The sequence below is a fragment of the Equus przewalskii genome, chromosome 1, assembly GCF_037783145.1.
Source record: "Equus przewalskii isolate Varuska chromosome 1, EquPr2, whole genome shotgun sequence".
In the NCBI taxonomy this organism is placed as follows: domain Eukaryota; kingdom Metazoa; phylum Chordata; class Mammalia; order Perissodactyla; family Equidae; genus Equus; species Equus przewalskii.
The window spans coordinates 93977626-93992646 of record NC_091831.1 but is presented as its reverse complement, the minus strand read 5'-3'; the positions used below and the strand labels follow the sequence as shown (position 1 = coordinate 93992646).

At 38.1% G+C, this 15021-nt stretch overlaps 1 protein-coding gene across 1 annotated transcript in view; it reads left to right on the top strand.

The window, feature by feature from the left end:
• Nucleotides 1-15021, top strand: part of TICRR (TOPBP1 interacting checkpoint and replication regulator) — a 37130-nt gene that overhangs the window by 16749 nt on the left and 5360 nt on the right. Inside the window, exons 12-19 of the mRNA XM_070617505.1 lie at nt 134-373; nt 893-989; nt 3756-3813; nt 5301-5438; nt 11491-11581; nt 12632-12687; nt 13529-13663; nt 14261-14418. Of these exons, the coding sequence (XP_070473606.1) occupies nt 134-373; nt 893-989; nt 3756-3813; nt 5301-5438; nt 11491-11581; nt 12632-12687; nt 13529-13663; nt 14261-14418 (973 nt within the window). The remainder of the gene's footprint in view (nt 1-133; nt 374-892; nt 990-3755; nt 3814-5300; nt 5439-11490; nt 11582-12631; nt 12688-13528; nt 13664-14260; nt 14419-15021) is intronic.

The window sequence follows — 15021 nt, the reverse complement described above, 5'->3', positions numbered from 1 at the left end:
AAGAACTTACATATGTCTTATTGTCTTAGAATTATGGAATTGTAAGGACTGTTTCTCATGCTGGATGAGGAAGGGCATAAGGAGGGTGGAATGGTGTTCCATATGTTCCATATTTAACCAATCTGTTCCACAGGTATATTGACTCTATCCCAAAGACACTCGGAAATCTTTACAACAGCCTAGGGTTTGCAATTCCTCCAAAGCTGGCTGGTGTCCTTCCTATGGATTTTTTCAGTGATGACTCCATGACACAGGAGAGCAAATCACCCCTTCCTTCTGTGCCTCTTCTGTCAAGTTCGCATAGATCAGTGTCGGGTGGCACTGAATCTGACCAGCTAGAGGACCTTCGTACCAGATCAGCTAAGAAGAGAAGGTAGGAGCTCAAGGAATTAAAGAACTTACTTGCCCTGTTACCATTCTGCCAAGGGGCATGTTTAAACCGTAGTCCAGTTGTCTTTGTCTATAATTGATGGAATTAATAGTTGCCCTTATTTCTAAATCATAGAAGCCAGTTGTTGAAGTTCCTAACAAGGAGCATCTGACACTCTATATTATTCAAGGAATAGACAAATATGTATTGTGTAGTCCACAGTGCCCTTCCTGACTGCTATGTGGGGCTCCAGGAACTAGGAGCCTTTCATGAGATAAGCTTAGGGTTTCAGCTTATTTTTTAAGTTTTTCTTGATTCTTCTCGTTGTTCATAACTAATTGAATCTATAGTAGTCACTTTTAGAAATTCTGAGGTTGATTTGTTTTGCTGTAAATTCAGGCCAACCCCAAGATAACTTTTATTTAAATAATGTTTTATTTTAAACTCTAGTTCCATTCTACTTTAACTGCTTTGTAACCTGAATTGATTGTATGTTGACTGTTCTGTTTCTATTTTCAAAAGGAAAAATGCATTAATAAGACATAAAAGTATTGCAGACGTTTCACAGAATCTTCGACAAATTGAAATTCCCAAAGTGTCCAAGAGAGCTACAAAAAATGTAAGTCATTTCCAGGAGACAAGAAATCACACTACCAGAGTTGTTCCTTTGGCATGAATTGATACGATAAACAACGGAAGGCAGTGTCTCTACTTTTAAGAAATGGACATTGGAGGATACAAAAATAAATGAGGTAGTTTTATGAATGTGTATACCACTGTAATCCAAGAAATAAAGAAATAGAAATTTGTTAAAGATTAACCATTTTCCCCTAAAGTGTGACAGTTAGAGATAATATAAAGAAAAACAGCAAGTAAAGTCAGGAATAAATAAGTTAATTTAAAATCTTTAATGTAGGGACCAGCCCCGTGGCATATGGTTAAGCTCGTGTGCTCCACTTCAGCAGGCCCAGATCCCGGGCACAGACCTACACACTGCTCATCAAGCCATGCTGTGGCGGTGTCCCACATAAAATAGAGGAGGAGTGGCACAGATGTTAGCTCAGCGACAATCTTCCTCACCGAAAAGAAGAAGATTGGTAACAGATGTTAGCTCAAGGCCAAGTGCCTCTCCAAAAAAAAAAAAATAATAAAAAAAAATTTAAAAATCTTTAATGTAGATAAGAAAACTTATAAAATAATAACTAACATAAGCAAAGAGACTTTGAAAAATAATGTACAATCATAATAGGACTTTGCGTACCAGAAAGTACTCTTCAGTACATATGTTTTACTTATGTAACAAATTTTTTAAAAAAAGGACTCTCAGGAAGCAAGAAGCAAGGTGGCAGTTGTTTTTCTATGGCAGTAGATGGAAAGACGAGGTTTTTATTGGTTGCAAAACAAAAAAGAAACTCAACTGGAGTCTATTCACTAAGTAGAATTAATGTTTTGCTAAGAAAGAAATGAAAAAAATGCTTTGAAAGTTTTGAACTGCATGAATTATCTGAGAAGAGTTAAAATTCTTTGAGAACTAGCTTTGGAAACAATCATTACAATAGCGGTTCACTCTTGGTTTCTGGAGATTTATGACTGTCTTTTGGAATTGGAGGTGAGATTTCTTTTTTTTTTCCTGAGGAAGATTAGCCCTGAGCTAACATCTGTACCAGTCTTCCTCCACTTTATATGTGGGTCGCTGCCACAGAATGGCTGACGAGTGGTGTAGGTCTGCACCCAGGATCCAAACCCATTAACGCAGGCTACCAAAGCAGAGTGTGCCAAACCTAACCACTACACCATGGGGCTAGCCCTGGGATTTCTTTTAAAGAGTTAGTGTTGCTCATTATCTTAGTATCATTAGTAAGTATAAGTGCAGAAGATGCAGATCTTATGTATCTTGGACTCCTGATTGGAGACTGAAATCTAAAAGGTGTCAGACCTCCTCTCACTGGATTTTACAGTGATTTGCAGTCCTTTCCAGCACTCCTTTTTGAAACCTTAGATTTAGATTGGCCAAGAAAGTTTCATTCTATGAGACCAGATTCACTGAGATCAGGATTTGATTTTGGTTAATGAAGAACATCGTTTGTTGAGCTGGCCCTGACGGCCTAGTGGTTAAAGTCCCACGTGCTCTGCTTCGGCGGCCCAGCTTTGCTTCCCAGTCACAGAACCACCACCCGTCTGTCAGTTGCTGTGCTGCGGTGGTGGCTCACCCAGAGGAACTAGGAGGTCTTACAACCAGGATATACAACCAAGCACTGGGGCTTTGGGGAGAGAGGGAAAAAAAGGAAGATTGACAACAGATGTTAGCTCAGGGCAAAATCTTTTGCTTCATAAAAAAACACAAACATCTGCCCCATGTGATACTTCATTCTTCAGTTATTACGGTGGCATAACTGAAAAAACAGTTGCATTGTTTGAGAGGTATCTGAACTTTAGACTCTTGAATTCTCTACTATAATAACAAGTAAATAGCAGTTTAATACAGAGAAGTTCCTCAGAGTATAGCCATCCTCTAATTAATTTATATGGGTTTTTATTTTTTACTTATAAAAGATATACATAATCATCATTAAAAAGTTGAAATCATATAAAGTTAAAAGTTAGAGTGGTTCTTTTCTATCTGTTCTTCAGAAGTAATCGCTGATGACAGTTTGCTGTTTGTATTCGCAGGCCCTTTTCTGTCCACACTTCTGTTATACACACACATGTCCATAAACATTACAAATGGCTAACCTTCTATACTTATTATTCTGCAGTTTCTTCTACTTTTTCCCCACCATGGACCTCTTTCTGTGTTAGTATATATAGGTCTTTCCTTCCTTCTCTATTCTTACAGGTCTTTCTAATTCTTTTATACCTGCCTTGGATGGATGTATGGTAATTTATGTTTCACTCTTTATGGGTATTTAGGGTGTTTCTTATTTTGTGTTTTTACAATACAGCCTTTAGTGTCCTTGGAACATATCTATTTTTGTGCATTTTAACAACTGTTTCTGTTGTGGATTTCTACACGTGGAACTGTAGGAGTCAAAGGGTTTCATGTGGAATTTTTATTCTTATATTTTAATACATTTATTTTTTTGTTTTTTAAGGAAGATTGGCCCTGAGCTAACATCTGCCACCAATACTCTTCTTTTTTGCTGGGGAAGATTGGTCCTGAGCCAACATCTGTGACCATCTTCCTCTATTTTATATGTGAGACACCTGCTACAGCATGGCTTGATAAGCAGTGCGTAGGTCCACACCTGAGATCTGAACTGGTGAATTCCTGGCCGCTGAAGTGGAGCTCATAAACTTAGCTGCTGTACCACTGGGCTGGCCCCAATTGTTATATTTTAAGTGAATGCTTATTTAAATTTTCTTGCTGGATTTTCTCTTCTTTCAGGAGAATTCTCACCCTACCCTTCAGCAGCCTCCACTCCCAGGGAAAGATACAGTACAAGGTACACTTTCTTTTCTCGGTGTACCCTGTGTTTATTGATTAGAATGACAAATTTGTTTTGATTGCATGTACTTAGGCAGCTGCGTATGGTTATAAGTTAGAGTTTTGTATAGTTGTTGGTTAATGAAATATATCCAAATACTGTGTGCTAAGGGAATAAGATGTTCACATGGTCTCAAAATACTGCATTCCGCAAAATAACTGGCCTGAAATCCTCTTTTAAAATGCCATTATGATGAAAGCCAAAAAACAAAAAGGTCAGTGAAACTGGTTTGGATGAAAGGAGTTTTAGTGCAATAGCTAAATGCACTACATGATCCCGACTTGGATCTTAAATTTAGAAAGGGAAAAAAAAGCTATAAAGGATATTGTTGAGACAATGAGAGAAATTCAAAGGTGGATTAGATAGTAGGCCCTGGTTCTTAGGAGACACATGCTGAAGAGTTGTGACGTCTGCAAGTTACTCTGTGGTGTTCAGGGGTGGAAAATTGTACAAATACAGAGAGAAGTGGAGGGAAAAAACAAATATTGACAAGTGGTGAATTTTAGTGACAACTCTGTGTTTGTTCTTTGAAATTTTCTGTGGATATCAAACTTTTCAAAAACTTGGGAAGAAGAGAAAGTAACAAGTCAAATTTGGCTATGGGGTCATAAATCAGTTTCACAGAGAGCCTCACGCAGGTAACAGGGACTCATAATGGAGACAGAGAAACTTTTGAAACTTTGCTGTGTGTTATCAGTGTCCTTAACATTAATATTTATGTTGTTGATACATAAACATAAGGGCTCCTCCCAGTTGGTCGATCCCGGTTTATTTGGTTTTTATTTAAATAACTTGCTCTTAGAACAATTTACCCTTGGTGAATTTTTGAGGGGCCTCTCCACTAGGCCATCTTGCTTAAGATTACCATGCCTTCCTGCCAGCTTTGACAAGTATTTCTTGACTCTTCAGCTGTTTTCCTAACTTTGAGTCCAGATGGTCACAACTCTCATGTTCTGGAGTTAGGAAGAAAATGTAAAATAAGCTAGCAAATTAGTAAAATCCTTATGAGAAGAAGAGTGAAATCTGTGAACTTGAGAAAAACAGTTTCTCTACTTGAGGCTGAGCTGAATACAAAGCAGCAGAGAGGCCCAGAGTGAGGAAATCATCCTAACGCTGGGATACAGTGAAAGGACCAAGACCACATTAGCCAACCTCTCTCTTAAGGGTTATGTCCCTATTACAATGAGTGAAGCTTTTCATTTAAGTGATGTGGGCTTTCCTTACTCCTGAAAAGCTGGATTTAAGTTGAATTTGTAAGAGCAAATAGTTTTAATGTACCATGTGAATATAATATTTAAGGAAATCCTATTAGTAAATGTGAATGTAGAAAACAGTCTGTAGGATAGTTTCCTTAAATAGCTTCTCTGTTTTGGATTTCTTTCTCTTCCCAGATAAGGCATTTATTAGCAATAATATTTGGCTTTTTTTTTTTTTAATGCTTTCAGAAGTGACCAAAGTTCGAAGAAATCTCTTCAACCGGGAAATGATTTCTCCTTCAAAGAGATCCGTAAAGCGGGGGTTGCCTAGAAGCCATTCTGTGTCAGCTGTGGAAGGTCTGGAGGACAACTTCAAGAGGACCAAAGGTACTACATCTTAGGGTAACCAAGAGAAGGAGGTTCTTGGACCCAAACCAGTCCCCACACTCTTGTTGCAGAAGCTCATTCATCTTATCTTTTTTCCTCTCCTCTGTGGTTATCATCAGTTAATTTTCCCCTTGGAGTCTCTCTCCTTCCAAGCTTGGATGAAGAATTCATCCTGGTCTCTCTCAATCCTCCCATCCTAGTTGCCCCTATAGACAAGCATCTATTTTATAAAAACAGTTAAAAAGAAATGAAGGGTAGTAACCAGTTGTTTTATAGTCTTTTGGGTTTTTCTTTTGCTTTTTTGTTCTTTTTTAATAATCGAGATATAATTAATGTACCATACAATCAACTCTTTTAAAGTATGCAGTTCAGTGGTTTTTAGTACATTCATAAAGTTGTGCAACCATCACCACTAATTCCAGAACATTTTCTTCACTCCAGAAAGAAACCCCATACCCTTTAGCAGTCACGCCCCATTTCCACAACCCTCTTAGCTGTAGGCAACCAGCTGTCTACTTTCTGTTTCTATAGAGTTTCCTGTTACGGATATTTCTTTTAAGTGGAACCATACCATATGTGGTCCTTGTAAGTGGCTTTTTTACTTGGCATGTTTTCAAGGTTTGTACACGGTATAGCATGTCTCAGTGCTTCATTTCTTTTTGTTGCCAATAATATACCATTGTATGGATAAACTACATTTTATTAATCCATCAGTTGGTGGACGGACATTCGAGGTGTTTCTACTTTTTGACTATTATGAATAATACTGCTATAAACATTCATATACAATATTTTGTATAGACATGTTTTTAATTCTCAAGCATATGCCTAGAAATGAAATTGCTGAGTCATATGATAACTGTGTTTACTTTTTGAGGAATCACCAAACTGTTTTCCCAAATGGCTATACCATTTTTCATTCCCACTAGCAATGTATGAGAGTTCCAGTTTCTCCACATATCCTCGTCACCATCTTTTGTCCCTTTTTTTGATTTTACCCATCCTAGTGGGTGTGAAGTGGTATCTCATTGTGGTTGAGTTGCTTTTCCTTGATGACTAATGTTGTTGAGCATCTTTTCATGTGCTCCCTGGCCATCTATATATCTTTTTTGGAGAAATGTTTATTCAAATATTTTCCCATTTCTTTATTGGGTTATTTGTCTTTTTCCTGTTGAGTTGTAAGAGTTCTTTATATATTGTAGATACTAGTCACTTATCAGATATATGGTTTGCAATATTTTATCCCAATCTTGGGTAATTTTGATGAAGTCTCTAATCTATTTTTGTTGTTGCTTGTGCTTTTGGTGTCATATCTAAAAAACCATTACTGAATCCGGGTTTTATAGTTTAAGCTTGTACATTTAGGTCTTTGGTCTATTTTGAGTTAATTTTTGTATGTTATTTTGTGTGAAACAGAAGTCCAATATCATTCTTTTGTATGTGGCTGTCCAGTTGTCCCAGCCCTATTTGTTGTAAAAGACTATTTTTTGCTCATTGAATTCTCTTGGCATCCTGGTCACAAATCAGTTGACCATATGTTAGAGTGTTAATTCTTTTTTAAATCTTAGGTAGAATTCAACAGTGAAGCCATCTAGTCCTGGATATTTCTTTGTGGGAAGATTTTTGGTAACTGATTCCATCTTTTTACTTGTTATAGCTTTATTCAGATGTTCTGTTTATTATTCAGTCTGTTTTCAGCAATTTGTGTCTTTCTAGGAATTTGTCCATTTTATCTAGGTTATCTAATTTGCTGTTACAGAGTTGGTCACAGTATTTCCTTATAGTCCTTTTTATTTCTGTAAGGTTCGTAGCTATATTCCCTCTTTTATAGTAATTTGAGTGTTCCCTCTCTTTCTTGGTCAGTCTAGCTAAAGGTTTGTCAATTTAATGATCTTTTCAGAGAACCAGCTTTTGGTTTCATTGACTTTTCTATTGTGTTTCTATTCTTGATTTCATTTATTTTCTATATAGTTTTTAGTATTTCCTTCCCTCGACTTGCTTTGATGTTAGTTTGATCTTTTTCAGTTTTTTAAGGTTAAGGTTATGTTACTGATTTGGGATCTTCTTTTTTAATACAGGCATTCATAGGTACAAATTCCCCTCTAAGCATTGCTTTAGCTATATCCTGTAAGGTTTGGTATGTTGTGTTTTCATTTGCATCATCTCAAAATATTTTCTAATTTCCCTTGTGATTTCTTCTCTGACCCATTGGTTATTTAGGAATGTGTTAATTTCCACATAGTTGTGAGTTTCCCAGATTTCCTTCTGTTTTTAATTTCATTTCATTGTGGTTGTAAAACACACTTTGTATGATTTCAGTCTTTTTAAATTTACTGAGACTTGTTTTATGGCCTAACATTTGGCCTATCCTGGAGAATGTTCTTTATGTTCTTGAGAAGAATGTGCATTCTGCTCTTGTTGGATGGAGTGTCCTATAGATGTCTGTTAGGTCTTGTTGGTTTATGGTGTTGTTCAAGTCTTCTGTTTCCTTGCTGATCTTCTGTTCAATTGTTCTATCCATTATTCAAAGTAGAGTATTAAAGCCTCCAACTATTATTGTTGATTTATCTGTTTTTCCCTTCAGTTCTGTCAGTTTTTTGCTTGATACATTTTGGGGCTCTGCTGTTAGATTTATGTATGTTTATAATTGTTGTATCTACTTGATGGATTGAACTTTTTATTAATATATAATGTACTTTGATTTTTTAACTTTGTTTGACAAAGTCTATTTTGTCTGACAATAATATAACCATGCTGGTTCTCTTTTGCGTAAAATATCTTTTTTCTATCCTTTTACTTTCAACCTATTTGTATCTTTGTATCTAAAGTGAGTCTTGTGGACAGCATATAATTGGATCATATTTTTTTTAATCCATTCTGCCAATCTCTGCTTTTTAATTGGAGCACTTGATGCATTTACATTTAATGTAATTACTAAGGGAGGACTTCTGCCATTTTCTATTTGTTTTCTGTATATCATGTCTTTTTTGTTCTTCTATTTCTCCATTACTACCTTTCTTGAATTTAGCTGATTTTTTTCTAGTGCATCTTTTTGATTCCCTTTGTCTTTCCTTTTCTATGTATTTTCTAGTTATTTTCTTAGTAGTTACTTTGGAGATTACGATTAACATCTTAAACTTAAAACCCATTGAGTAATACCACCTTAGTTTCAATAGTATGCAGACATTCTGCTCTTCTATATTCCCATCCCTGCTCCTTGTATTGTTATTGTCATGGATTACATATTTATAAATGGTGCCCATTAACATAGATTTATAATTATTGTTTTATACATTTGCCTTTTAAATCATACTGGAAAAACAGAGGAGTTGCAAACCAAAAGTACCATGATACTGGCTCTTGTGTTGACCTGTGTAGTTACATTACCAGTGTCCTTTATTTCCCCTTGTGGTGTCAGGTTATTGTCTAGTGTCCTTTCATTTCAGCCTGAAGCACTCCCTTTAGCATTTCCTATAAGGCAGATCTACTGATAATGAAAGCCCTCAACTTTCGTTGATCAGGAAATGTCTTAATTTCTACTTTATTCTTGAAGAATAGTTTTTGCCAGATGTAGAATTCTTGGTTGATGGCCTTTTTTCTCTCAGGACTTTACTTAGGTCCTCTCACTGCCCTCTGGCCTCTGACGTTTCTGATGAGGAATCAGCTGTTCATCTTACTGAGCTGCTTGTCTGTGGCTGCTTTTGAGATTCTTGGGCTCTGGGTTTTGACAATTTGACTATAGTCTATCTGGGTCTCTGAGTTTATCCTGCTTAGAGTTCACTGAGCTTCTTGGACGTGTAGATTCGTGTCTTTCATCATATTTAGGAAGTTTTCAATCATTGCTTCAAATTATTTTCTGCCCCTTTCTCTCTCTTTTCTCCTTCTAGGACTCTCAGCATGTGTATGTTATTATGCTTGATGGTGTCCCAGGGGTCCCTCAGGCTTTGTTCATTTTTCTTAATTCTGTTTTTTTCTGCTCAGATTGGATAATTTCAGTTGCCTTATCTTCAGGTTTACTGATTCTTCTGCCTGCTCAAACCTGAAGTTGAACCCCTCCAGTGAATTTTTCATTTCAGTTATTTTTCAGTACTTTTCAGCTCTGGAATTTCTGTTTGGTTCCTTTTTATAATTTCTATCACTTTATTGATATTCTCGTTTTGTTCATACGCTGGTTTGCTGACTTTCTTTAGTTCTTTGTCCATGGTTTACTTGAGCTCATTGAGCACATTTAGAAAATTTGATTTAACATCTTTGACGAGTGTCTCTGGTGTCTGGGCTTTCTCACAGATGGTTTCTGTCAGATTCTTTTTTTCCTGGGAATGGGCTGTACTTTCCTGTTTCTTTATATACTTTGTAATTCTTTGTTGAGAATTAGATATTCTGAATATTACCATTTGGTAACTCTGGAAATCAGGTTCTCCCACTCCTGACATATTTCAGATAGCTAATTTAAAGTCTTGGTCTAATAAATCCCACATCTGGATTCCTCGGGGTGGTTTCTATGAACTGATTTTTTTTTTTCCTGTGTATGGGCCATACTTTCTTGTATTTTGCATGTCTCATATTTTTTGTTGACAACTGGACATTTTAAATAATATAATGAGGCAACTCTGCAATCAGACCACCCATCCTCCCTACCAGGGTTTGTTGGTGGTGTTATTGCTTTTATTTGTTTAGTTACTTTCCTGAACGAATTCTTTAAAGTTTGTCTTCTGTCATTGTAGCTACTGAAGTCTCTGCTCATTCGGCTTAGTGGTCAGCTGATGGTTGGACAGAGGTTTCCTTAAGTGCCCGGGACCAGCACGTCTCCCAGCCTTTGCTGAGGGCCCTGTTTGTGCCTTGGCTCATGCCTTCACTACTCAGCCAGGCAGGAGCCCCAAGATCAGCCAAAGATGTCAGTTTAGGGCCTTTTCGGGTCTTTCCTGGCATGCACACAGCCCTACAGCACATGGACTTTTAAGTTACCAGGAATGCGTGAGTTTGCAGAGTCCCCTTTGGACATCTCATTCCCCCGTTTTCCCATTTAAACTTTTGGTCAACTGTTGTTTGCCACGAGTGTCGTCACTCCCTCAGGCAGCTGTGATGTTTGTAATTGCTGCTGGTTGTTTTCAGTATATGCTCCCTGGGGAAAAGTTGTTTGCACTGGGTGAGTGCCGAGTCAGGTCAAATAGAGACGAGCCTTTCGAGTGGGATTTTCCAGGGAACTGGCAGACAGGTCAGATAATGACAGTTTCTGGGAATGGGGCTTTGGGGGGCTTCAGTCCTGTTCTGCCCCCTCCAGAGGCTCCTGGGCTGTTGGTTTTCACCACAATTGCAGGCTATTGGTTCTCAAGGCTGCAATGAGGCTAGAGAGCAGGGTTTGGGACTGGGACAAGTTACAGTTCTACAAAGCTCACTATTCTTACTGAAATTCAGCCGTTTTTGTTGAATAAATATTCCCTGGATTGTTGCAAACTGGTTAATTTCCAGAGTTCTGAAAAAGTTGATTTTGACCATTTTAATTGGTGTTCTCATTCCTTTTATGGGGAGAGTTTTTTCAGGGGTCCTTATTCCACATTCCTCCTGACATCACTCCTCTTTCTAGTCAATTTTAACTTCCTTAAAACCAGTCCTCCATGAGTAGCTTGACTACCTGTTCTAGGGAGAAAATTTATGCTGGCTAGATTTACCTTAGTATTAAATATCTTAACATTTGCATGACATAACAGCATTTTCATATACTTTATTTCATTTAATCTTAAATACATGAACCACCAACTAGGTGGACAGACATGTTAGCCCTAATAAGCAGGCACTTTTCATTTTTTCAGGATTGTGTATTTGATAATAGTTTTATAACATTTTACATTGGCTTGTTTATTATTTAATCTCTAATAGTTCTGATAAACTATTGTATCGTGTTAAATTGAGTCCTATGGTTAGACCCTAGTCCAAAGACCATTGAGATCTACTTCAGCTAAGCAGTGTGCAGTGGACGAGTTCGACCAGCTCCCTCTGTCTTGCAGCTGCTTCTTGATAAGGTTAAGTGACATTTATGCTGTTTACTTTTTAGGTTATCACAAACTGCTGACTAAGAGTGTGGCTGAGACTCCAATCCATAAGCAAATCTCCAGAAGGCTGCTTCATAGACAAATCAAGGGCAGGTGAGTGACATCCTTGTCCAGCTTCTTCATACCCCACACAGCTCTCCAAATGATCTTGAGGGCCACTGTTTACCTTCTCATGACCTTCGTGACTCAAGTCTTAACTGTGTTACTTGTAGCCAAAGAGCAGTCTATACGCTCGGTGGGCTAGAGGACCATAAGAATGTGCTCTTGTGTCTGGCCTTTTTGACCTGGCATAATTGTTTTGAGATTTATCCATTTTGTTGCATGTATCAATAGTTCATCTCTTTTTATTGCTGAGTAGTATTCTATTGAATGGTAGTCCACAATTTTTAAATATCTTCTTGTGTTGACGTGGGGAAAGAGGGAGGCAAGCTGGAAGTCTAGGGTCCCACCTTGGCCTGTGCTGACAGGGGCATGAGGGGCCAGTTTTCATGGCAATTGGTTGGATTAGGGTAGCATTTATCTTGCTTAGCTGCCCCTTTCCAGGTTCTTTGGCAAGACAGAGCTGGCTTTCCTTAGGGAAGTTCTTGTCTGCACCTCTTGTGTGTTCGGGTTGTCAGCTTCTCCAGCACCCAATCTGGGACCTATGAAGCAAAAAGGAGTCAGCAGGACCTCCCTGCCCTGTCTCCCCTCAGGTCCTGACGTCCCCAGCCGTCTGCCTCTTCTTTCCACCTCTGAGAGTCATCTTACATTTGCTTTATATATGATGTCAGGGTTTTTAGCTGTACTGAACAGGCAGAATAGGGAGAAGTGCATCTACTCCATCTTGTCAAGGCTCCATCTTGACATTATTTGTGCACAGATTTTACACACTTGTGCAAGTTTGTCTACAGGATAAATTGCAAGAAGTAAAATTTGTGGGTCAGAAAGTATGTGCGTTTTAAAATAATTTTGATGTAAAACTGCTTTCCAAAAAATATCTTCTACCCATTTCACTCTTAACAGTAATGTATGAGAGTGCTTGCCAACACTGGTGTTACCAAACCTTGTGGGCTTTGTTACCTTGTGAGGTGAGAAGCTGTATCTCTTTAATGTGCATTAATTATGAGTGATATTGAATAATCTTTGTGCTTGTTGTTCCTCAAGATCCTCTGATCCTGGTCCTGATATTGACGTTGTTGAAGAGTCCCCAGAAAAAGAAGGTGGTATTACCTACATTTCTTTTGTTTTATTTTGGGGGGTGGGGGAGGTGTTTTATCTACTTTCTGTGAAAACCTTTGTGTACTTATATCGTCGCTCAGCATATCCTAAGATATTTTACAGACATTGTGACAGCTCTGAGCCCACAGAATACATCAGTAAACATTTATTGGTGAAACGTCTTTTGCATAGAATGTACTGAGAGAGTTTCTGGAGAAGAAATATTTTTGCACAATAGAAATGGAATTCAGAGTGAGGGCTAACCTGCTATGTAATGCAAAGTGCTGTGAGTTGTTTTTAAAGTGTATATATGACGAAGGAGGGGTTTCCAAAAACTAACTTCTTTTAATCAAGTAATTTACACTTATCATAGAAATCTCAGAAAATATAGAGAACCCAAAATTATAATAATCACTTAGTAATTTCACAACTCGGAAATATTCTGTTAACATTTTAGCTCTAATTGTATTCTTACAGGTGTTATTTTTATACAAATATATGTAATATACACATGAAAACTACAATTTTTAAATTTTAAAAATTTTTTGCAAAAGTCACACTATATTTTACAAACCTGTTTTTACCCCACATCATACTTAAAAGTGGCAGTTCATGAGACTTCTGGAGGTGACAGCCTAGTGGGTCAGTGTTTTTTTGTACCTTGTTGGGGCTGTATATCATATCCCTCTTATCTTTGTTACAACGCTTCAGAAGTCTCAAAGCCAATAGCTTGTCAACTTTCCATCTTGTATGTGGTATTATATAAATTTTACTCATTTCATACATGGGAAAATGTCAAGTTTGCATTTCTCTCTTATTGTGGTTGTGATTCTGGTTTTGTAGAAATAAGTTTGAGACGAAGTCCTCGAATCAAGCAGTTGTCATTGAGCAGGACAAATTCTGGTTCCTTCTATTCTGTGTCTCAGCCAGAGTCCCGAAGTGTGCAAAGAGTTCACTCCTTCCAGCAAGACAAGTTAGGTAATGTGCTTGCCCGCTTGTCTTCAGAAGTCCGTGCCAACTTGGTGGGAAGTATTTTTGGGAAAAGAAATATGAAATTTGACATATTCTTTCTTGACATTGGAGAAGTAGAATAAATATGTATATTTGAGGTTCAGGGTACTGACCAGATGAGCAGTCCATGGCCTTCATTATCAGAGTCATCCCTTTGGATTCCTACAACTGGTCATCCAAACTATCCTTGTAGGTAGTCATTCCTTCCAGGGGAAATTACCTGTAATTCCCACTGTATGTTCAGATCCTACACACAGCTGTCCCAGGTGATATCTGTTTGTATGTTCTTCATTCTTTTATCCATCATTAGCTTGGATCATCAGATATTACAAATTAAATTATTTTAGTCACCTACATTGCCTAACATAGGGGCTGGGTTAAATATGCAGTCTCATTAAAATTTAAGATGGCCACAGTCACTGCAGTTGCTGATGTAATTAGGTGGGATCTTCCCTCTAGTTGGTTTCAAAAATTATTGTCTTCTTTCTTGTATGGACTGGCTGTTTTATTAGTTTGGGGAGGGCAGGAGTTGAATTAAATGTCGTCACTGTTTTTGACTTGCAGACCAAAGAGAAAATTCTCCAATCCAAAGTATTCGGTCTCCCAAGAGCCTTCTTTTCGGGGCATTGTCTGAGGTGATCAGTCCCTCAGAGAAGGGTTCAGCTCAAATTAAAAGGCCTTCAAGAAACACGCTGGGTTCTGAGATACCTACAGCTTATCAGGTATAAAATTTCTATAATGTTAAAATAGTATAGTCTTGGGGAACATAGAGACATGACCAAGGAAACCCACTGAGCCCATTAAGGAAGAGAAAGCAGGTGATCTATAGATAATAAAAGAGATCTGGGGCGGTTTGAGCTGAGCCAGATGAATACATACTGGGTATATGAGGACTTGAGGCAGCAGTTTGGCTGAGGCCAAGGTGTGAGGAGGAGATGGAAATGATCACATCTACTCTTGGCTTCATCCACTGTTTGTATCATACACGACATCTGTATCTTTCTGAAATGTGCCGTCTCATTCATCTATTTCCCTCAGGTTGCCCCCTCAATCCGGTGACCCATGTTAGAAACCTGGGAGTCATCCTTGACTTCTCCCTCTCCCCAGGCCTAGCCGATCCATCCAGCCTGCCCATTTCATCTACGAACTGTCTTACAGCATTCCCTCTTCTCCTTCCCTGCAGTTCTTGCCCTAGTTCAATTCTTCTGGAACGTTTCAACAGCCTTTTTCCTCTCGAGTCTGTCTGGCCCCCAGAGGTGAGGGTGACCTCTGTGACCACATCAGATGCTCCTCTGACCACATCACTTTGCTTGAAGCTCTATAGA